The following is a 14,092-nucleotide window of genomic DNA, read 5'->3' on the forward strand; positions in this document are numbered from 1 at the left end:
GCTGGTTGGGTTGGTCTCCGTTACCTGGTTAATTTCAAGACTCTAAGTGCAAAAGAGCCAAATCAATCTTGATTTTGTCAGTCCGCAGATAAGTTTTCTGTGATTTTTCACCATCTCCAAAATTGTTCTATTATGCTACAGCCGCGATGGTAGAAGGGGAACTTGTTGGACCTCCATCCTTTTCGGCCTGCGGATCCTATGTCCCTTTGTTTGCATCGGGATAAACTGAAAATACCTGTCTCTGGGCGTGTTTGCCTTCCCCGTTCCCTGGGTTTTAAGGCAGGACTACTTCATTGTACATTACTGGGAACCGCTGCAGGAATCTGTGGCAGTACCGAGCACCTGCTGTAACGGAACAGACAACAACGTCATCACGTGGCAGAATTGGGAAAAACAGTACCTATTTTAAGCCTTGATTAGTCCCATTGTTTGCCTATCTATCCGTCTGCCTCTCCATCACTCCGTCTATCCTTTTTTTTAATTCATTCATAGGATGTGGGTGTCACTGCCATGGCCGGCATTTATTGCCCATCCCCTTAATTGCCCCTTGAGAAGGTGGTAGTGAGCTGCCTTCTTGAACCGCTGCAGTCCGTGTGGTGAAGGTACTCCCACAGTGCTGTAAAGGAGGGAGGTCCAGGATTCTGACCCAGAGACGATGAAGGAACGGCGATATACTTATATGTCAGGATGGTGTGTAACTTGTCGGGGAACTTGGAGGTGATGGAGTTCCAATGCACCTGCTGCCCTTATCCTTCAAGGTGGTAAAGGACTCGGGTTTGGGAGGTGCTGCCGACGAAGCCTTGGCGAGTTGCTGCAGTCCCTCTTGTAGATGGTACAGACTGCAGCCAAGCTGCGCCGGTGGTGGTGGGAGTGAATGTTCAAAGTGGTGGATGGGGTGCCAATCAAGCCAGTTGCTTTGTCCTGGTTCGTGTCGAGCTTCTTATAAGATCATAAGAAAATAAGAAATAGGAGCAGGATTAGTACATTTGGCCCCTTGAGCCTGCTTTGTCATTCAATAAGATCATGGCTGATCTGATCATGGACTCCGCTCCACTTCCCTGCCTGCTCCCCATAACACTTTCCGCCCTTATCGCTCAAAAACTTGTCTATCTCCACCTTAAATATATTCAATGATCGAGCCTCCACAGTTCTCTGGGGCAGAGAATTCATAGATTTAAAACCCTCTGAGAAAAGAAATTCCTCCTCATCTCAGTTTTAAATGGGCGGCCCCTTATTCTAAGACCATGCCCCCATATTTAGTTTTCCCTATGAGTGGAAATATCTTCTCTGCATCCACCTTGTCGAGCCCCTTCATTATCTTATAAATTTCAGTAAGATCACCTCTCATTCTTCTGAACTCCAATGTGTATAGGCCCAACCTAATCAGCCTATCCTCATAAGTCAACTCCTTCATCTCCGGAATCAACCTAGTGAACCTCCTCTGAATGGCCTGCAATGCAAGTATATCTTTCGTTAAATACAGAGACCAAAACTGTATGCAGTACTCCAGGTGCGGCCTCACCAATACAGTTGTAGCAGGATTTCTCTGCATTTATACTCTAACGCCTTGCAATAATTGCCAACATTCCATTTGCCTTCCTGATTATTTGCTGTGTCAGTTCACTTCTTGAGTGTTGTTGGAGCTACACTGATCCAGGCAAGTGGAGAGTATTCCATGAAATGTATCCCAGGCTGTTAAGAGAAGCAACAGGGGAAAAAAGCAGGTCTGACCACCATTTTCCAGTTTTCTCTGGCAACAGATGTGGCGCCAGAGGACTGGAGGACTGCTAATGTTGTACCTCTGTTTAAAAAGGGAGAAGGGGATAGACCAAGTAATTACAGGCCAGTCAGCCTAACCTCAGTGGTGGAAAAATTATCAGAAATATTCCTCAGCGACAGAATAAATCTTCATTTGGAAAGACATGGATTAACCAAGGACAGTCAGCATCGATTTGTTGAGGGAAAGTCGTGTCTGACTAACTTGATTGACATTTTTGAGGAGGTAACTGTGATGGTCGATGAGGGCAGTGCATATAATGTAGTGTATATGGATTTTGGCAAAGCTTTTAATAAGGTCCCACATGGCAGATTTGTTATGGAAAGTAAACGCCCATGGGATCCAGGGCAAAGTGGCAAGTTGGAATCAAAATTGGCCCAGAGGCGGGAAGCAAAGGGTAATGGCTGATGGGTGTTTTTTGACTGGGAAGCTGTATCCAATGGGGTTCTGCAGGGCTCAGTGCTGGGTCCCTTGCTTTCCTGCTATATATCAATGACTTGGACTTGAATGTTGGGGTTATGATTAAAACGTTTGCAGATGGCACTGAGTGGTTGAAAATGAAGAAGAAAGCTGCAGATTGCTGGAAGATATCAATGTACCGGTCAGGTGGGCAGAACAGGGACAAATTTGATTCACTCATAATTAGTGGGAGGTAATGTATTTGGAGAGATCTAACAAGGTAAGAGAATATATATTAAATGGTATGACACTGAAAAGTAGAAGAAGAAAGAGACCTTGGAGTGCAGTTCCACAGGTCCCTGAAGGAAGCAGACCAGGTAGATAAGGGTGTTAAGAAGGCCTATGGAATACTTGCCTTTATTAGTCAATGCACGGCATACAAGAGCAGGGATGTTATGCTTGAACTATATCAAATACTGGTTATGCTGCAGCTGGAGTACTGTGTGCAGTTCTGATCACCACATTACTGGTAAGATGTGATTGCACAGGAACGGGTGCAGAGGCGATTTACAAGAACGTTGCCTGGACTGCAGAATTTGGGTTATGAGGAAAGATTGAAGAGGCTGGGTCTGTTTTCTTTGGAACAGAGGAGGTTGAGGTGAGAACTGATTGAAGTATATGAAATTATGTGGTGCCTAAGTAGAGTGGGAAGGAAGGACCCGTTTCCCTTGGCAGAATGGTCAACAAACAGGGGGCATAGATTTGAAGTAATTGGCAGGAGGGAAAATATCTTTACCCAGAAGGTGGTAGTGGTCTGCAACTCACTGCCTGAAAGGGTGGTAGAGGCAGAAAGCCTCAGCACATTTAAAAGTACCTGGATGTGCACCTGAAGTGTAGTAGCCTACAGGGCCACGGACCATTTGCTGGAGAGTGACATTCGGCTGAATAGCTCTTAGTCGGCCGGCGCGGACACGATGGGCCCTACCGTGCTGTAAACTTCTGTCATTCTGTACTGCGGTGCTCAAGTCTCTGGAGTGGACATGAATCCACAACCTTCTGACTCACAGGGGAGAGTGCTGCCCACTGAACCACGGTTGGCACCTGTTGTACAACTCGCTTTAATACAAGAATTAACTCGCTATATGACTGTTATTAAAGGAGAATGTAAAATAATTGTAAAGGAGATTATATTGCAGAATCTTAATAAAAACAGGTGTAAAAAGAACATAATAACTGTCTCCTGTTCATCCTAAATAAGTCAGAAATCCGTAGACAGCAGGTTGGGTTAGTCTCAGTTATCTGATTATTGTCAAGCTTCTAAGTAGGAAAGGGCTGAATCATTCTTAACGCAGTCAGTCCGCAGACCGATTTGCTATGATGTGTCACCATTTACAATATTGATCAATATGCGACTGCTGCGATGGTAGAAGGGGAACTTTGTGGGCCTCAGTCCTTTTCGGTTTGCGGTTCCTATGTCCATTTGTTTGCATCGGGCTAAACAGAAAATACCTGTCTCTGGGCGTGTTTGCCTCCCCACGGTCCCTGGGTTTAAGGCAGGCCTACTTTCATTGTACATTACTGCGAACCGCTGCAGGTATATCTGGCGGAACCGAGCGCCTGCTGTAACTGAACAGACAACAGCGTCACCACAAGGCAGCAATGGGAAACACAGACACAAAGCACCTATTTTAACCAACGATGTCTCCGCAAGATCCTACAAATTCCATGGGAAGTCATGCGCACCAACATCAGCGTCCTCACTCAGCTAACATCCCCAGTATTGAAGCACTGACCACACTCGACCAGCTCCGCTGGGCAGGCCACATTGTCCGCATGCCCGACACGAGACTCCCAAAGCAAGCGCTCTACTCGGAACTCCTTCACGGCAAACAAGCCATAGGTGGGCAGAGGAAACTTTACAGGGAGACCCTCAAAACCTTCCTGATAAAGTACAACATCCCCACCGACACCTGGGACTCCCTGGCCAAAGACCACCCTAAGTGGAGGAAGTGCATCTGGGAGGGCGCTGAGCACCTCGAGTCTCATCGCCGAGAGCATGCAGAAAGCAAGCACAGGCAGCGGAAGGAGCATGCGGCAAACCTGTCTCACCCTCCCCTTCCCTCAACGACTATCTGTCCCACCTGTGACAGGGACTGTGGCTCTTATATTGGACTGTTCAGCCACCAAAGAACTCAGTTCAGGAGTGGAAGCAAGTCTTCCTCGATTCCGAGGGACTGCCTATGATGATAATGATGATGATGATTTTAAGCCCTGAGGTGTCCCTCTCTCTGCCTGAGCGTCCGTCCTTCTCTCTCTTTTTAAAAATTCGTTGATGCGATGTGGGCATCTCTGGCAGGGCCAGCATTTATTGCCCATCTTTAATTGCCCTTGAGAAGGTCGTGGTGAGCCGCCTTCTTGAACCGATGCAGTCCGTGTGGTGAAGGTATTGAAAGACTGCAAGTGGGAGGGTATTAACTATTGCTGAGACCTCAATAGATTTTGCGAAGATTCAGTGTGAATAACACTTCAACTTGGAGGTGGGGAACTGTAGGGGGTTTCATAGATTCACATATGTTGTTTTAACTAAAACTCTGCGTGACTGACGTTGTGTTATTACTTGCTTTGTAAACTGACTTTGTATTATTACTTGTTTTGTTAAGGCGGAACCGTAACTGCAAGGCAAGATGGAAAGGCTAATCCAATATGTTGTAAGCACTTGCATTAGTGCATTAGGTTCTGCTGCAGTGTGGTGACGTGTAATCGGCAGGACTGTTACTGAAAGATATGTTTTTCAACGTTAAAATTTGTGTAATAACAATGGCAGAGGCGATATAATTCATCTGTACTTGTCTGCGAGAATTGAAGATCCGAACAGAGGTTTGTGAAACCGCAGAGTGGCAGTTAGACGAATTCTGAACTTTGAGTCGCTGGCAAGATCAGAAAACAGGAACCACCTGTACGAGGTGTACATGCTGGGAAATTCGGAGGACACGAAGGAACAGCATGCGTCTATAATGCAATCAGTTCGGCCGATACGATCCATGGACTAATGTGGTGAGGCACCAGCACCGCGAGGGGGGTAAACGTAAGGCTGCAGAAAATCGGTGACACACCGAGAGGAAGAATATCGACTACGGTCAACAGAACAGAGCAAGAACAGGAGATGGTGCCCCAGAGAGCTTGCAAGCAGGAACCGTCGGACAAAAGTCTCGCTGGATACATATTGCCTTTGTTGAATATTAACTTTGTGTATCTTTGTGAGACTCAATAAATTATCTGGCTTGATTAAAGAACGCGAGTCCGTAACTTGCAGAACAAAATTGGGCAATAATCCTAGGTGAGAGAGAGGTTGGGTGTCCTCTGTCTCATAAAGCGTGTCATATTGAGTGTTCTCCCTCGGTGATAACTTCGAGTGGTGTTTTTATTCAGGGAACTAACCTCATCCAACTTCAAAAGTGAAACAATGTCCAGGAATGCTAAATGTGTTGCCGCCTTTGTGCTACAGAGAATCTGGGCCAAGGGGAAGGCTAACACATCGAAAGGTATCTTCAGCTTAGCAAGTGGAAAACCTCTCTGTGGACTGACGAGGTCAGTAATGATTGAAAGTTCATCCAACTGTTGGACACGGCCTCACTGCTGGGTCAGGGTCCCGGGAAATATCGCCCAGTGTCTCAAGCAACTTGAGGTGAGAAGGCGAGTGTCTCTTCACGCGGGATAGAGCGTGGCTGGAAATAGGGACAGAGTGTCTCTGTGAGCTGGGGGTTCGGAGGGATAGAGGGTGGCATGTTCTGAGGGCTCACCAGCTGCAGCAGCTGTTAGGCGAGAGACGGGTTGGCTGGTATGTCGTACAGGGATTCAAAGAAATGTATTTCCCATTTTGCCAATTGTAAAGATCAAAATTACATCAGTTGTGAAGAACCAGATGCTGCAATTCTCGTGTGCTCTTGCAAGAAATGCGGCGGAGTGGGGCGAGACTTCCTGCAGCCAGTCTGATCTGACGGCCAACCGGCTCCAAATGCCAAAAAGAGGGCCATCATTAGAACAGGGATGGGAACCCGCAGTGTCAATGTTTCACCCACAGGGGACCATTCCATCACTGACTCGGGACGTTGGGACTAAAAATAATTAATCTGTTTGGTCCTGGGAAAAACTTCCTTGTCGTTTTATAACAGCAAACAGATTAAGAATAGCACAGGGCCGCCCATAGTCTGCAATCAGCACATTTACTTTAAGGGTTTTATTTATTTGTTCTTAACAACAACTTGCATTTAAATAGCGCCTTTAACGTAGAATAACATGCCGAAGCTCGTCACAGAAGCGTAATTGGACAAATATTGACTCAGAGACACATAGGGAGTTATTAGGAGAGGTGACTAGATGCGAGCTCAAAGTGATAGGTTTTAGGGAGCGTCTCAAAGGAGGAAAGGCAGGTGGAGAGCCAGAGAGTTCAGGGAGGAAATCCCAGGGCTTAGCACGCAGCAGCTGAAGGCAAGGCCGCCACTGGTGGGGTGATAGAAATGGGGGATGGACAAGGGGCCAGAATTGGTGACACACAGATTTCCCCGAGCATTGTAGGGCTGGAGGTGGGGACAGATATAGGGAGTGTTGAGGCGATGGAAAGATTTGAGCACATGAATGGTAATTTTAAAATTGTGTCTCAGGGAATCAAGGGATATGGAGATCGAGCGGGAAAGTGGAGTTTTGATCGCTGATATACCAGGATCTTATTAAATGGTTGAGCAGGCTTGAGGGGGCGTATGGCCCACTACTGCTCCTGCATCTTATGTTCTTATTAGCACATTGCTTTTTGTGGGAGCCTGCTGTGTGCAAATTGGCTGCCACTTTCCCCTCATTACAACAGTGACTAGACTACAAAAGTACTTCCTTGGCTCTGAAGCGGTTTGGGACGGCCAGTGGTCCTGAAAGGTGCTATATAAATGCAAGTGTTTGTTTGTTTAACATTGATTGTAGATGCACAGTTTGCTGATTAAATCTACATACTGCAGCAATCTGTACTGTGAGTGGATTGTTTCATTTTCCACCAACAGAATATAATACTCGATGGCGAACGTACTAAATATCAGACTGAAAAGATCTTCGGGTCTCTTCAGAATGCCCCATACAGTTGTGATGCCTTAATGCGTCATCACAGAGACACTCCCAAACCAGAGGGAGTCACATAATATCCAGGCAGTGGAGTTTAGCGGAGAGATAATCTGAAACATTCCTCTCCGGCTCTTTTAGGTAATCGAAAGTAGTCTCGGAGCTCACACTGTCCCTGACCTTCAGAGTAGCTATCTCTGGTCCCAGGCCATCTCCTCCCCACCCAGAGATAGGGCTAGTTCTCTCCTGAAGGAATACCGTCAATCAGCGTTCACCGTAAGCGGGCACCTTGATCCACAGGTCCACTGTTCTCTGGGAAGAGAAGAAGCGACCAACCTGCAATTGAGAACTTTCCACACACGCAAAGTTCAATCTTTTCCCTCTTGTGTTCGAATGTAGGCGTTGACCTCTGTGAACTGGTAAACATCTCAGTGCTGAACAGATCGCGCAGTAAAGGCACAATCTCGCTCTGGCTCCTCCCTGTAAAAAAAACATTGAAACTGGGAGCGGATTGAACCAGGAAGTGTTGAGAGAAAACATGGCTTCCACACATCGGACACAGAAGCTAACAGATGAATTAATTTGTCCCATTTGTCTTGATTTCTTCACCGCTCCGGTAATACTGGAGTGTGGGCACAACTTCTGCCGCTCCTGTATCACACAGTGTTGGGAAAAGACGGAGACAAACTCCTGCCCGGAATGTAGAGAGGAGTTTCCGGAAATAAACCTCAGGGTTAATCGGGCCTTGGCGAATCTGGCCGAGAAAGTTCGAGAATTAAACCTGAATCCGGACAGTGAACTTCGCTGTGAGGAACATCAGGAAGAACTGACGCTGTTCTGTGAAACTGACAAGAAACTGGTCTGTGTGAAGTGTCTTGTTGCTAAAGGGCCGAGGGGTCACAAGTCCCACAATTTTATGGCGATAGACGAGGCTGCGCAGATGTACAGGGTAAAATGGGAGGGTACAATCTCTGGCAACATTGAAAAATCTGTTTTATGATGAAACTTTACATTCAATTAATTTCTGATTCTAGGATAAATTGACATCATCTCTGGATTCGACAACAAAGAGAAAGGATTCGGCTCTGGACACCGAACGGCGGCAGAAACAGCAGATTTCCGGAGTTAGGGTAAAGTCTCCCTGAGCTGGTTTTCTGGGATCTCGGTTAGCTTTGTTCCCTTTATCGCCGTTCATTTATTATGTTTCATATTTCATTCGGCAGGAACAGTGGAGCAGTCTACAGACCCACATCACATCCGAGTTCGCTAAAATGCATCAGATTCTCACTGAGAAAGAGCAGCGTTTGATCAGTGATCTCAGGGAACAAGAGGGGAATATTCTAAAATCAATGGAGAAAAACTGCCGTGCAATCCAACAGGAGTTAGATTGTATTAACCGAGAAATATCAGCGATACAGCGACAGATGGAGGAACAAGACACAATCTGGTTTCTGAAGGTAAGACCTTTTATTTAAATACATGCTGGGCCTCGATGACATCTCCGAAAACACAAAGTCATGTATGCTGACAACACCCAGCTCTACCTCATCACCAGCTCTCGCGACCCCGGCGCTGTCTCTGATATGTCACGTTGCTAGTCCGACGTTCAGTATTGGATGAGCAGACATTTACTCCAACTAAATATTGGTAATGCTGAAGACATTGTCTTCGGTCTCCGCCACAAACTCCGTTCCCAAGATGCCAACTTCATCCATCTCCTTGGCCAATGTCTGAGAGTGACCCAGACTGTATGCAACCTTGGTGTCCTATTTGACCCCGAGATGAGATATACATGCCATCAACAAAGCCCCCTAATTCCACCTCCTTAACATCACCCGTCTCAGCTCCTGCCTCAGCTCATCAGCTGCTGAATCGGTCACCCATGCCTCTGCTACCTAGGGACTTGACTATTGCAATGCTCTCCTAGCCGGCCTCCTGTTTTCCAACCTCCGTACACTTGAGCTCATCCAAAACTCCGCAGCCCATATTCTAACTTTCACCAAGTCCTGTTCACCCATCACCACTGTGCTCGCTGATCTACACTGGCTCCCGGTGGATCAATGTTTCGATTTTAAAATTCTCATCCTTGTTTACAAATCCCTCCTTGGCCTCGCCCTTCCCTATCTCTGCAACTTCCTTCAGCCCTATAGCCTTCCACGATAGCTGCGCTCTGCCAAATCTGGACTCAAACACATTCCCAATTTTAATCACTGGACAATTAGTAGCTCTGCCTTTAGCTGCCGAGATCCTAAGCTCTGCAAATATTTTCCTAAATCTCTCTACCTCGCTTTCCTCTCTTAAGAGGCTCCTTAAACCCTACCTCTTGGATCAAGCTTTTGGTCTCCTGTCCTAATATCTCCCAAGTAGCTCGTTGTCAAATTCATGTTGCTCATGTGAAGCATCTAGGGATGTTTTACTACTGAAGAGGCACTATATAAATGCAAGTTATTGTTGTTGTTGTAAAGCAACAGAAATTAGATAGAGCAAATCATATTTACTCATACGGTTTTCATGTCCCTTCGTCCACCTATTCAATCTAATCTTGAATGTTAACTTAGTTTCTACCTCAACCACTAAATTTGGAAGTGAATTCCACATAGAAACATAGAAAATAGGTGCAGGCGTAGGCCATTCATCCCTTCGAGCCTGCACCACCATTCAATATGATCATGGCTGATCATTCACCTCAGTACCCTTTTCCTGCTTTCCCTCCATACCCCTTGATCCCTTTAGCCATAAGGGCCATATCTAGCTCCCTCTTGAATATATCCAACGAATTGGCATCAACAACTTTCTGTGGTAGAGAATTCCATAGGTTAACAACTCTCTGAGTGAAAAACTTTCTCCTCATCTTGGTCCAAAATGGGTTACCGCTTATCCTTAGACTGTGACCCCTGGTTCTGGAAATTCCCCAACATTGAGAACATTCTTCCTGCATCTAACCTGTCCAGTCCTGTCAGAATTGTATCTGTTTCTATGAGATCCCCTGTCTTCCTTCTAAACTCCAGTGAATACAGCCCAGTTGATCCAATCTCTCCTCGTATGTCAGTCCTGCCATCCCGGGAATCAGTCTTGTAAACCTTCGCTGCACTCCCTCAATAGCAAGAACATCCTTCCTCAGGTTAGGAGAATAAAACTGATAACAATTTTCTAGGTGAGGCCTCACTAAGGCCCTGTACAACTGCAGTAAAACCTCCCTGCTCCTATACTCAAATCCCCTAGCTATGAAGGCCAACCTGCCATTGGCCTTCTTCACCACCTGCTGTACCTGCATGACAACTTTCAATGACTGATGTACCATGACACCCAGGTCTCATTGCACCTCCTCTTTTTCTCATCTGCCACCATTCAGATAATATTCTGCCTTCATGTTTTTGCCACCAAAGTTGATAACCTCATATTTATGCACATTATACTGCATTTACCATGCATTTGCCCATTCACCTAACCTGTCCAAGTCACCCTGCAGACTCTGAGCATCCTCGTCACAGCTCACATCGAACACCCAGCTTAGTGTCATCTGCAAACTTGGAGCTACTACACTGAATTCCCTTCATCTAAATCATTAATGTATATTGTAAATAGCTGGGGTCCCAGCACAGAGCCCTGCAGCACCCCACTAGTCACTGCCTGCCATTCTGGAAAGGACCCATGTATCCTGACTCTCTGCTTCCTGTCTGCCAACCAGTTCTCTATCCACTTCAATACATTACCCCCAATACCATGTGCTTTAATTTTGCACACCAATCTCTTGTGTGGTACCTTGTCAAAAACCTTTGGAAAGTCCAAATACACCACATCCACTGGTTCGCCCTCATCCACTCTTCTAGTTACATCCTCAAAAAGCTGTACAACTCTGTGTAAGTTAGTATCACCTGCCCTCTAGTGGATTGTAATTATTGTCCCTCGAGTGTAAAGCCCAATAATGCATCACTATTCGATTTTATATTCCATACCTCTCATGATAAAACCTAGAATCCCATTAGGTTTTTAAACAGCCTTATCAACCTGAGTTGCTGCCTTTAATGCTCTGTGAACCTATAGCCCCAAATCCCTCTGCTCTTAGTGCCCCTGTCTCAGCCCACACCTACTGGCATTTACTTCTGTCCAACAAGACTTAGCACATTCCCTCATCTTATTAATCTCACTTCACCACTTCCTTTGGTCTTGTACCAAATTAACTGCACCTCCAGATCGGAACCCAGTGGGACCCACTACCCACCTCTAATCACCCTAAAAACCCACCCTTAATCCCTACTCTCTGTTTTCTCCCTTCCAACTAAGTTTTAATCCAGTTTGCTATCCTCCGCAAATTCCAAACCACATGAGCTTCTCTCGTAATCGCCTGTGTGTTACCTTAGCAAGGCTTTCCAAAAGTCCATGTACACTGCATTCACTGCAGTTCCCGATCTATCATGTCTATTATATTCTCAATTAAATCTATGAAGCATTTCCCGCAAGATCGCGTCTTTTGAAATCTGTGCTTTAATTTCAATTGCTCGTTATTTTTCCAGGGACTTCTAAAACTACTATACTTCTAAAACTCCTATACATTTAGAATCCTTCGTTGCTCTTCAGTCCTGTGCATTAATATCTTAGCACCTCCCCTTGGCTACTTTGCTCCTCATTTTACTGAAATCTGCCTTACTGCATTCTCATTTTCTACTGACCCTTTCCTTATGGTTCGATTTTACACCAAATGATAAGTTTTGCACCAATAAGCTAATTACTTATAACCATGTCAGGCTTCTAAAGGCCCCAAGCTTACTCTCAATGTACTGAATTCAAGCGGTGTGTGATCCTGAGGCGAAAGCGCCGCTCATGGTGTTAACTGCAAAGTTTAACTCCAGGTGGTGGGAGGTCCGGTTCAATCATTGATGAGGAGTTTCTTCCGTCTCTCGGTTAATTTGTGTATAAAGTACAATCGATCACATTCTTGTTACCATCATGTTATCTTCCTGATCTTGTGCCAATTTGTGTGTGTGTGTGTGAGAGAGAAGTAAGAGTGCCTTGGTGGGGACGCCCATTATATTACATTCCACAGCTGGCAGACTCCAACTGTGAAGCTGCTGGCTGCTAATCCCACACAGGGAGAGAGCACGCATGCGCAAAACTATACTGCTGATAGGCTGTGCTTTTAAAACCAGGCGAGAGGCGACAGGCATGCAGGCTGTCTCTTCGCATCTATCTATCTTCCACCATCTGAGATATTGAAAATGTTTTGCATTTTCTCCCATTTAAAATTGCCGTGTCCACACTTAGATTCAAATTGGATTATGCGGACATGTCAGGCTGCAGCTGCCAGTGAGGGCACTGTGGCACCAGCAGTGGGTGACTGTGTAACTACAGTATGGCAGGCTGTAGCTATACAGCGCTTTGAATACAAGTGTAGGCGTTCGCCATAGGTTTCAAAATGCAGACGAGATGACTAAAATGGGGATTGAATTAAGTCTATACATCCTTACAGCTCTTGACCTTATTGTGAAGTCACTTTGCAAGAAGTTAAACATCACAGTTAGTGTCTGGTTATCGTCACCGTCAAAACTATAAATCATTGAAATCGTACATGGCTGTGAAATAATATAGATACACATCCATGTTTTCAACATTAGTAAACATATGTATTGTTTGCATCTGGCACCTGGGAGTACCTTGCCCAAGACCGCCCACAATGGAGGAAGAGCATCTGGGAGGGCGCTGAGCACCTCGAGTCTCGTTGCCGAGAGCATGCAGAAATCAAGCGCAGGCAGCGGAAGGAGCGTGCGGCAAACCAGTCCCACCCACCCTTTCCTTCAACCTGTGACAGAGACTATGGTTCTCGTATTGGACTGTACAGTCACCTGAGAACTCACATTTAGAGTGGAATCAAGTCTTTCTCGATTTCGAGGGACAGCCGATGATGATCTCAAGCTTGGCGATCGCCACCTCGCCCGCAGTTTGCCATGACTATGTCAGCTGTCGCGATTCAGTTGTTCACAGCACTGTCGCCTGAGGAATGAATCAAGAAACTGTTAATGGCAACAATACATTTTTACGGAGCAGTATAAAATATGTGACTTCGTTTTGCTCTGTGCATCCCCTGAAATAATACCTGGCAGTGTTCCTTTACCAAGTATATTTCCCTGTGTGAATCCGAATAGTAACTCGGTCCAGTCACTCTTTGTTCTGGGCTGTTCCTCCCACTGGCACAAAAACAACAACAATGTTTAGTAATATAGCGCATTTAACGTAGTAAAACATCCCAAGGCGCTTCACAGCAGTGTTATAAGACAAAACAAGTAAATGTGACACCATGCCTACATGAGAAGAAATTCTGGCAGCTGACCAAAAGTTTGGTCAAAGAAGTAAGTTCTAAGGAGCGTCTTCAAGGAGGAAAGAGAGGTAGGGGGGCCGAGAGATTTAGGGAGGGAGTTCCAGAGCTTGGGACCCAGACAGCTGAAGGCACGGCCACCGATGGTTGAGCGATTATAATCAGGGATGCTCAGGAGGGCAGAATTAGAGTGCAGACATTTCGGGGGGTTGTGAGGCTGGAAGAGATGGCAGAGATAGGGAGGGGCGAGGGCCATGGAGGGATTTGTAAACAAGGATGTGAATAGTCACAGATGAAATGTTTCACACTTGGTGTCATGTTGTCGTGTATGATGCTGAATTCTGAATGTCTGACCCCAGACCCTGCCTGTGAACTCAGATCTGTGTTTCTGTTTTATTTCAGGAGGCAGCTTCCTGGAAGAGAAGGTATGAGGTTCTCTCTGCTGAATCGTTATTGAACTTGTTAAAAGTACAAACTGCTAAAAATATAGAGTTGAATGTTTG

At 45.8% G+C, this 14,092-nt stretch overlaps 1 protein-coding gene and 1 long non-coding RNA gene across 2 annotated transcripts in view; one reads left to right on the plus strand and one right to left on the minus strand.

Moving 5' to 3' along the window:
* On the minus strand, window positions 1–7,747 carry LOC139229622 (uncharacterized). The gene is made up of 3 exons (XR_011587764.1): window positions 7,616–7,747; window positions 3,686–3,802; window positions 1–345 (listed from the first exon to the last, which is right to left on the minus strand). It is a non-coding gene; the product is annotated as an uncharacterized lncRNA (long non-coding RNA).
* LOC139229616 (zinc-binding protein A33-like) overlaps window positions 7,602–14,092 on the plus strand; it is a 25,314-nt gene continuing 18,823 nt past the window's right edge. Inside the window, exons 1-4 of the mRNA XM_070861128.1 lie at window positions 7,602–8,228; window positions 8,314–8,409; window positions 8,503–8,736; window positions 13,992–14,014. Coding sequence (XP_070717229.1) covers window positions 7,818–8,228; window positions 8,314–8,409; window positions 8,503–8,736; window positions 13,992–14,014 — 764 coding nt within the window. The 5' untranslated portion in view covers window positions 7,602–7,817. The remainder of the gene's footprint in view (window positions 8,229–8,313; window positions 8,410–8,502; window positions 8,737–13,991; window positions 14,015–14,092) is intronic.

Source organism: Pristiophorus japonicus, chromosome 19 (assembly GCF_044704955.1).
Source record: "Pristiophorus japonicus isolate sPriJap1 chromosome 19, sPriJap1.hap1, whole genome shotgun sequence".
NCBI lineage: Eukaryota > Metazoa > Chordata > Chondrichthyes > Pristiophoridae > Pristiophorus > Pristiophorus japonicus.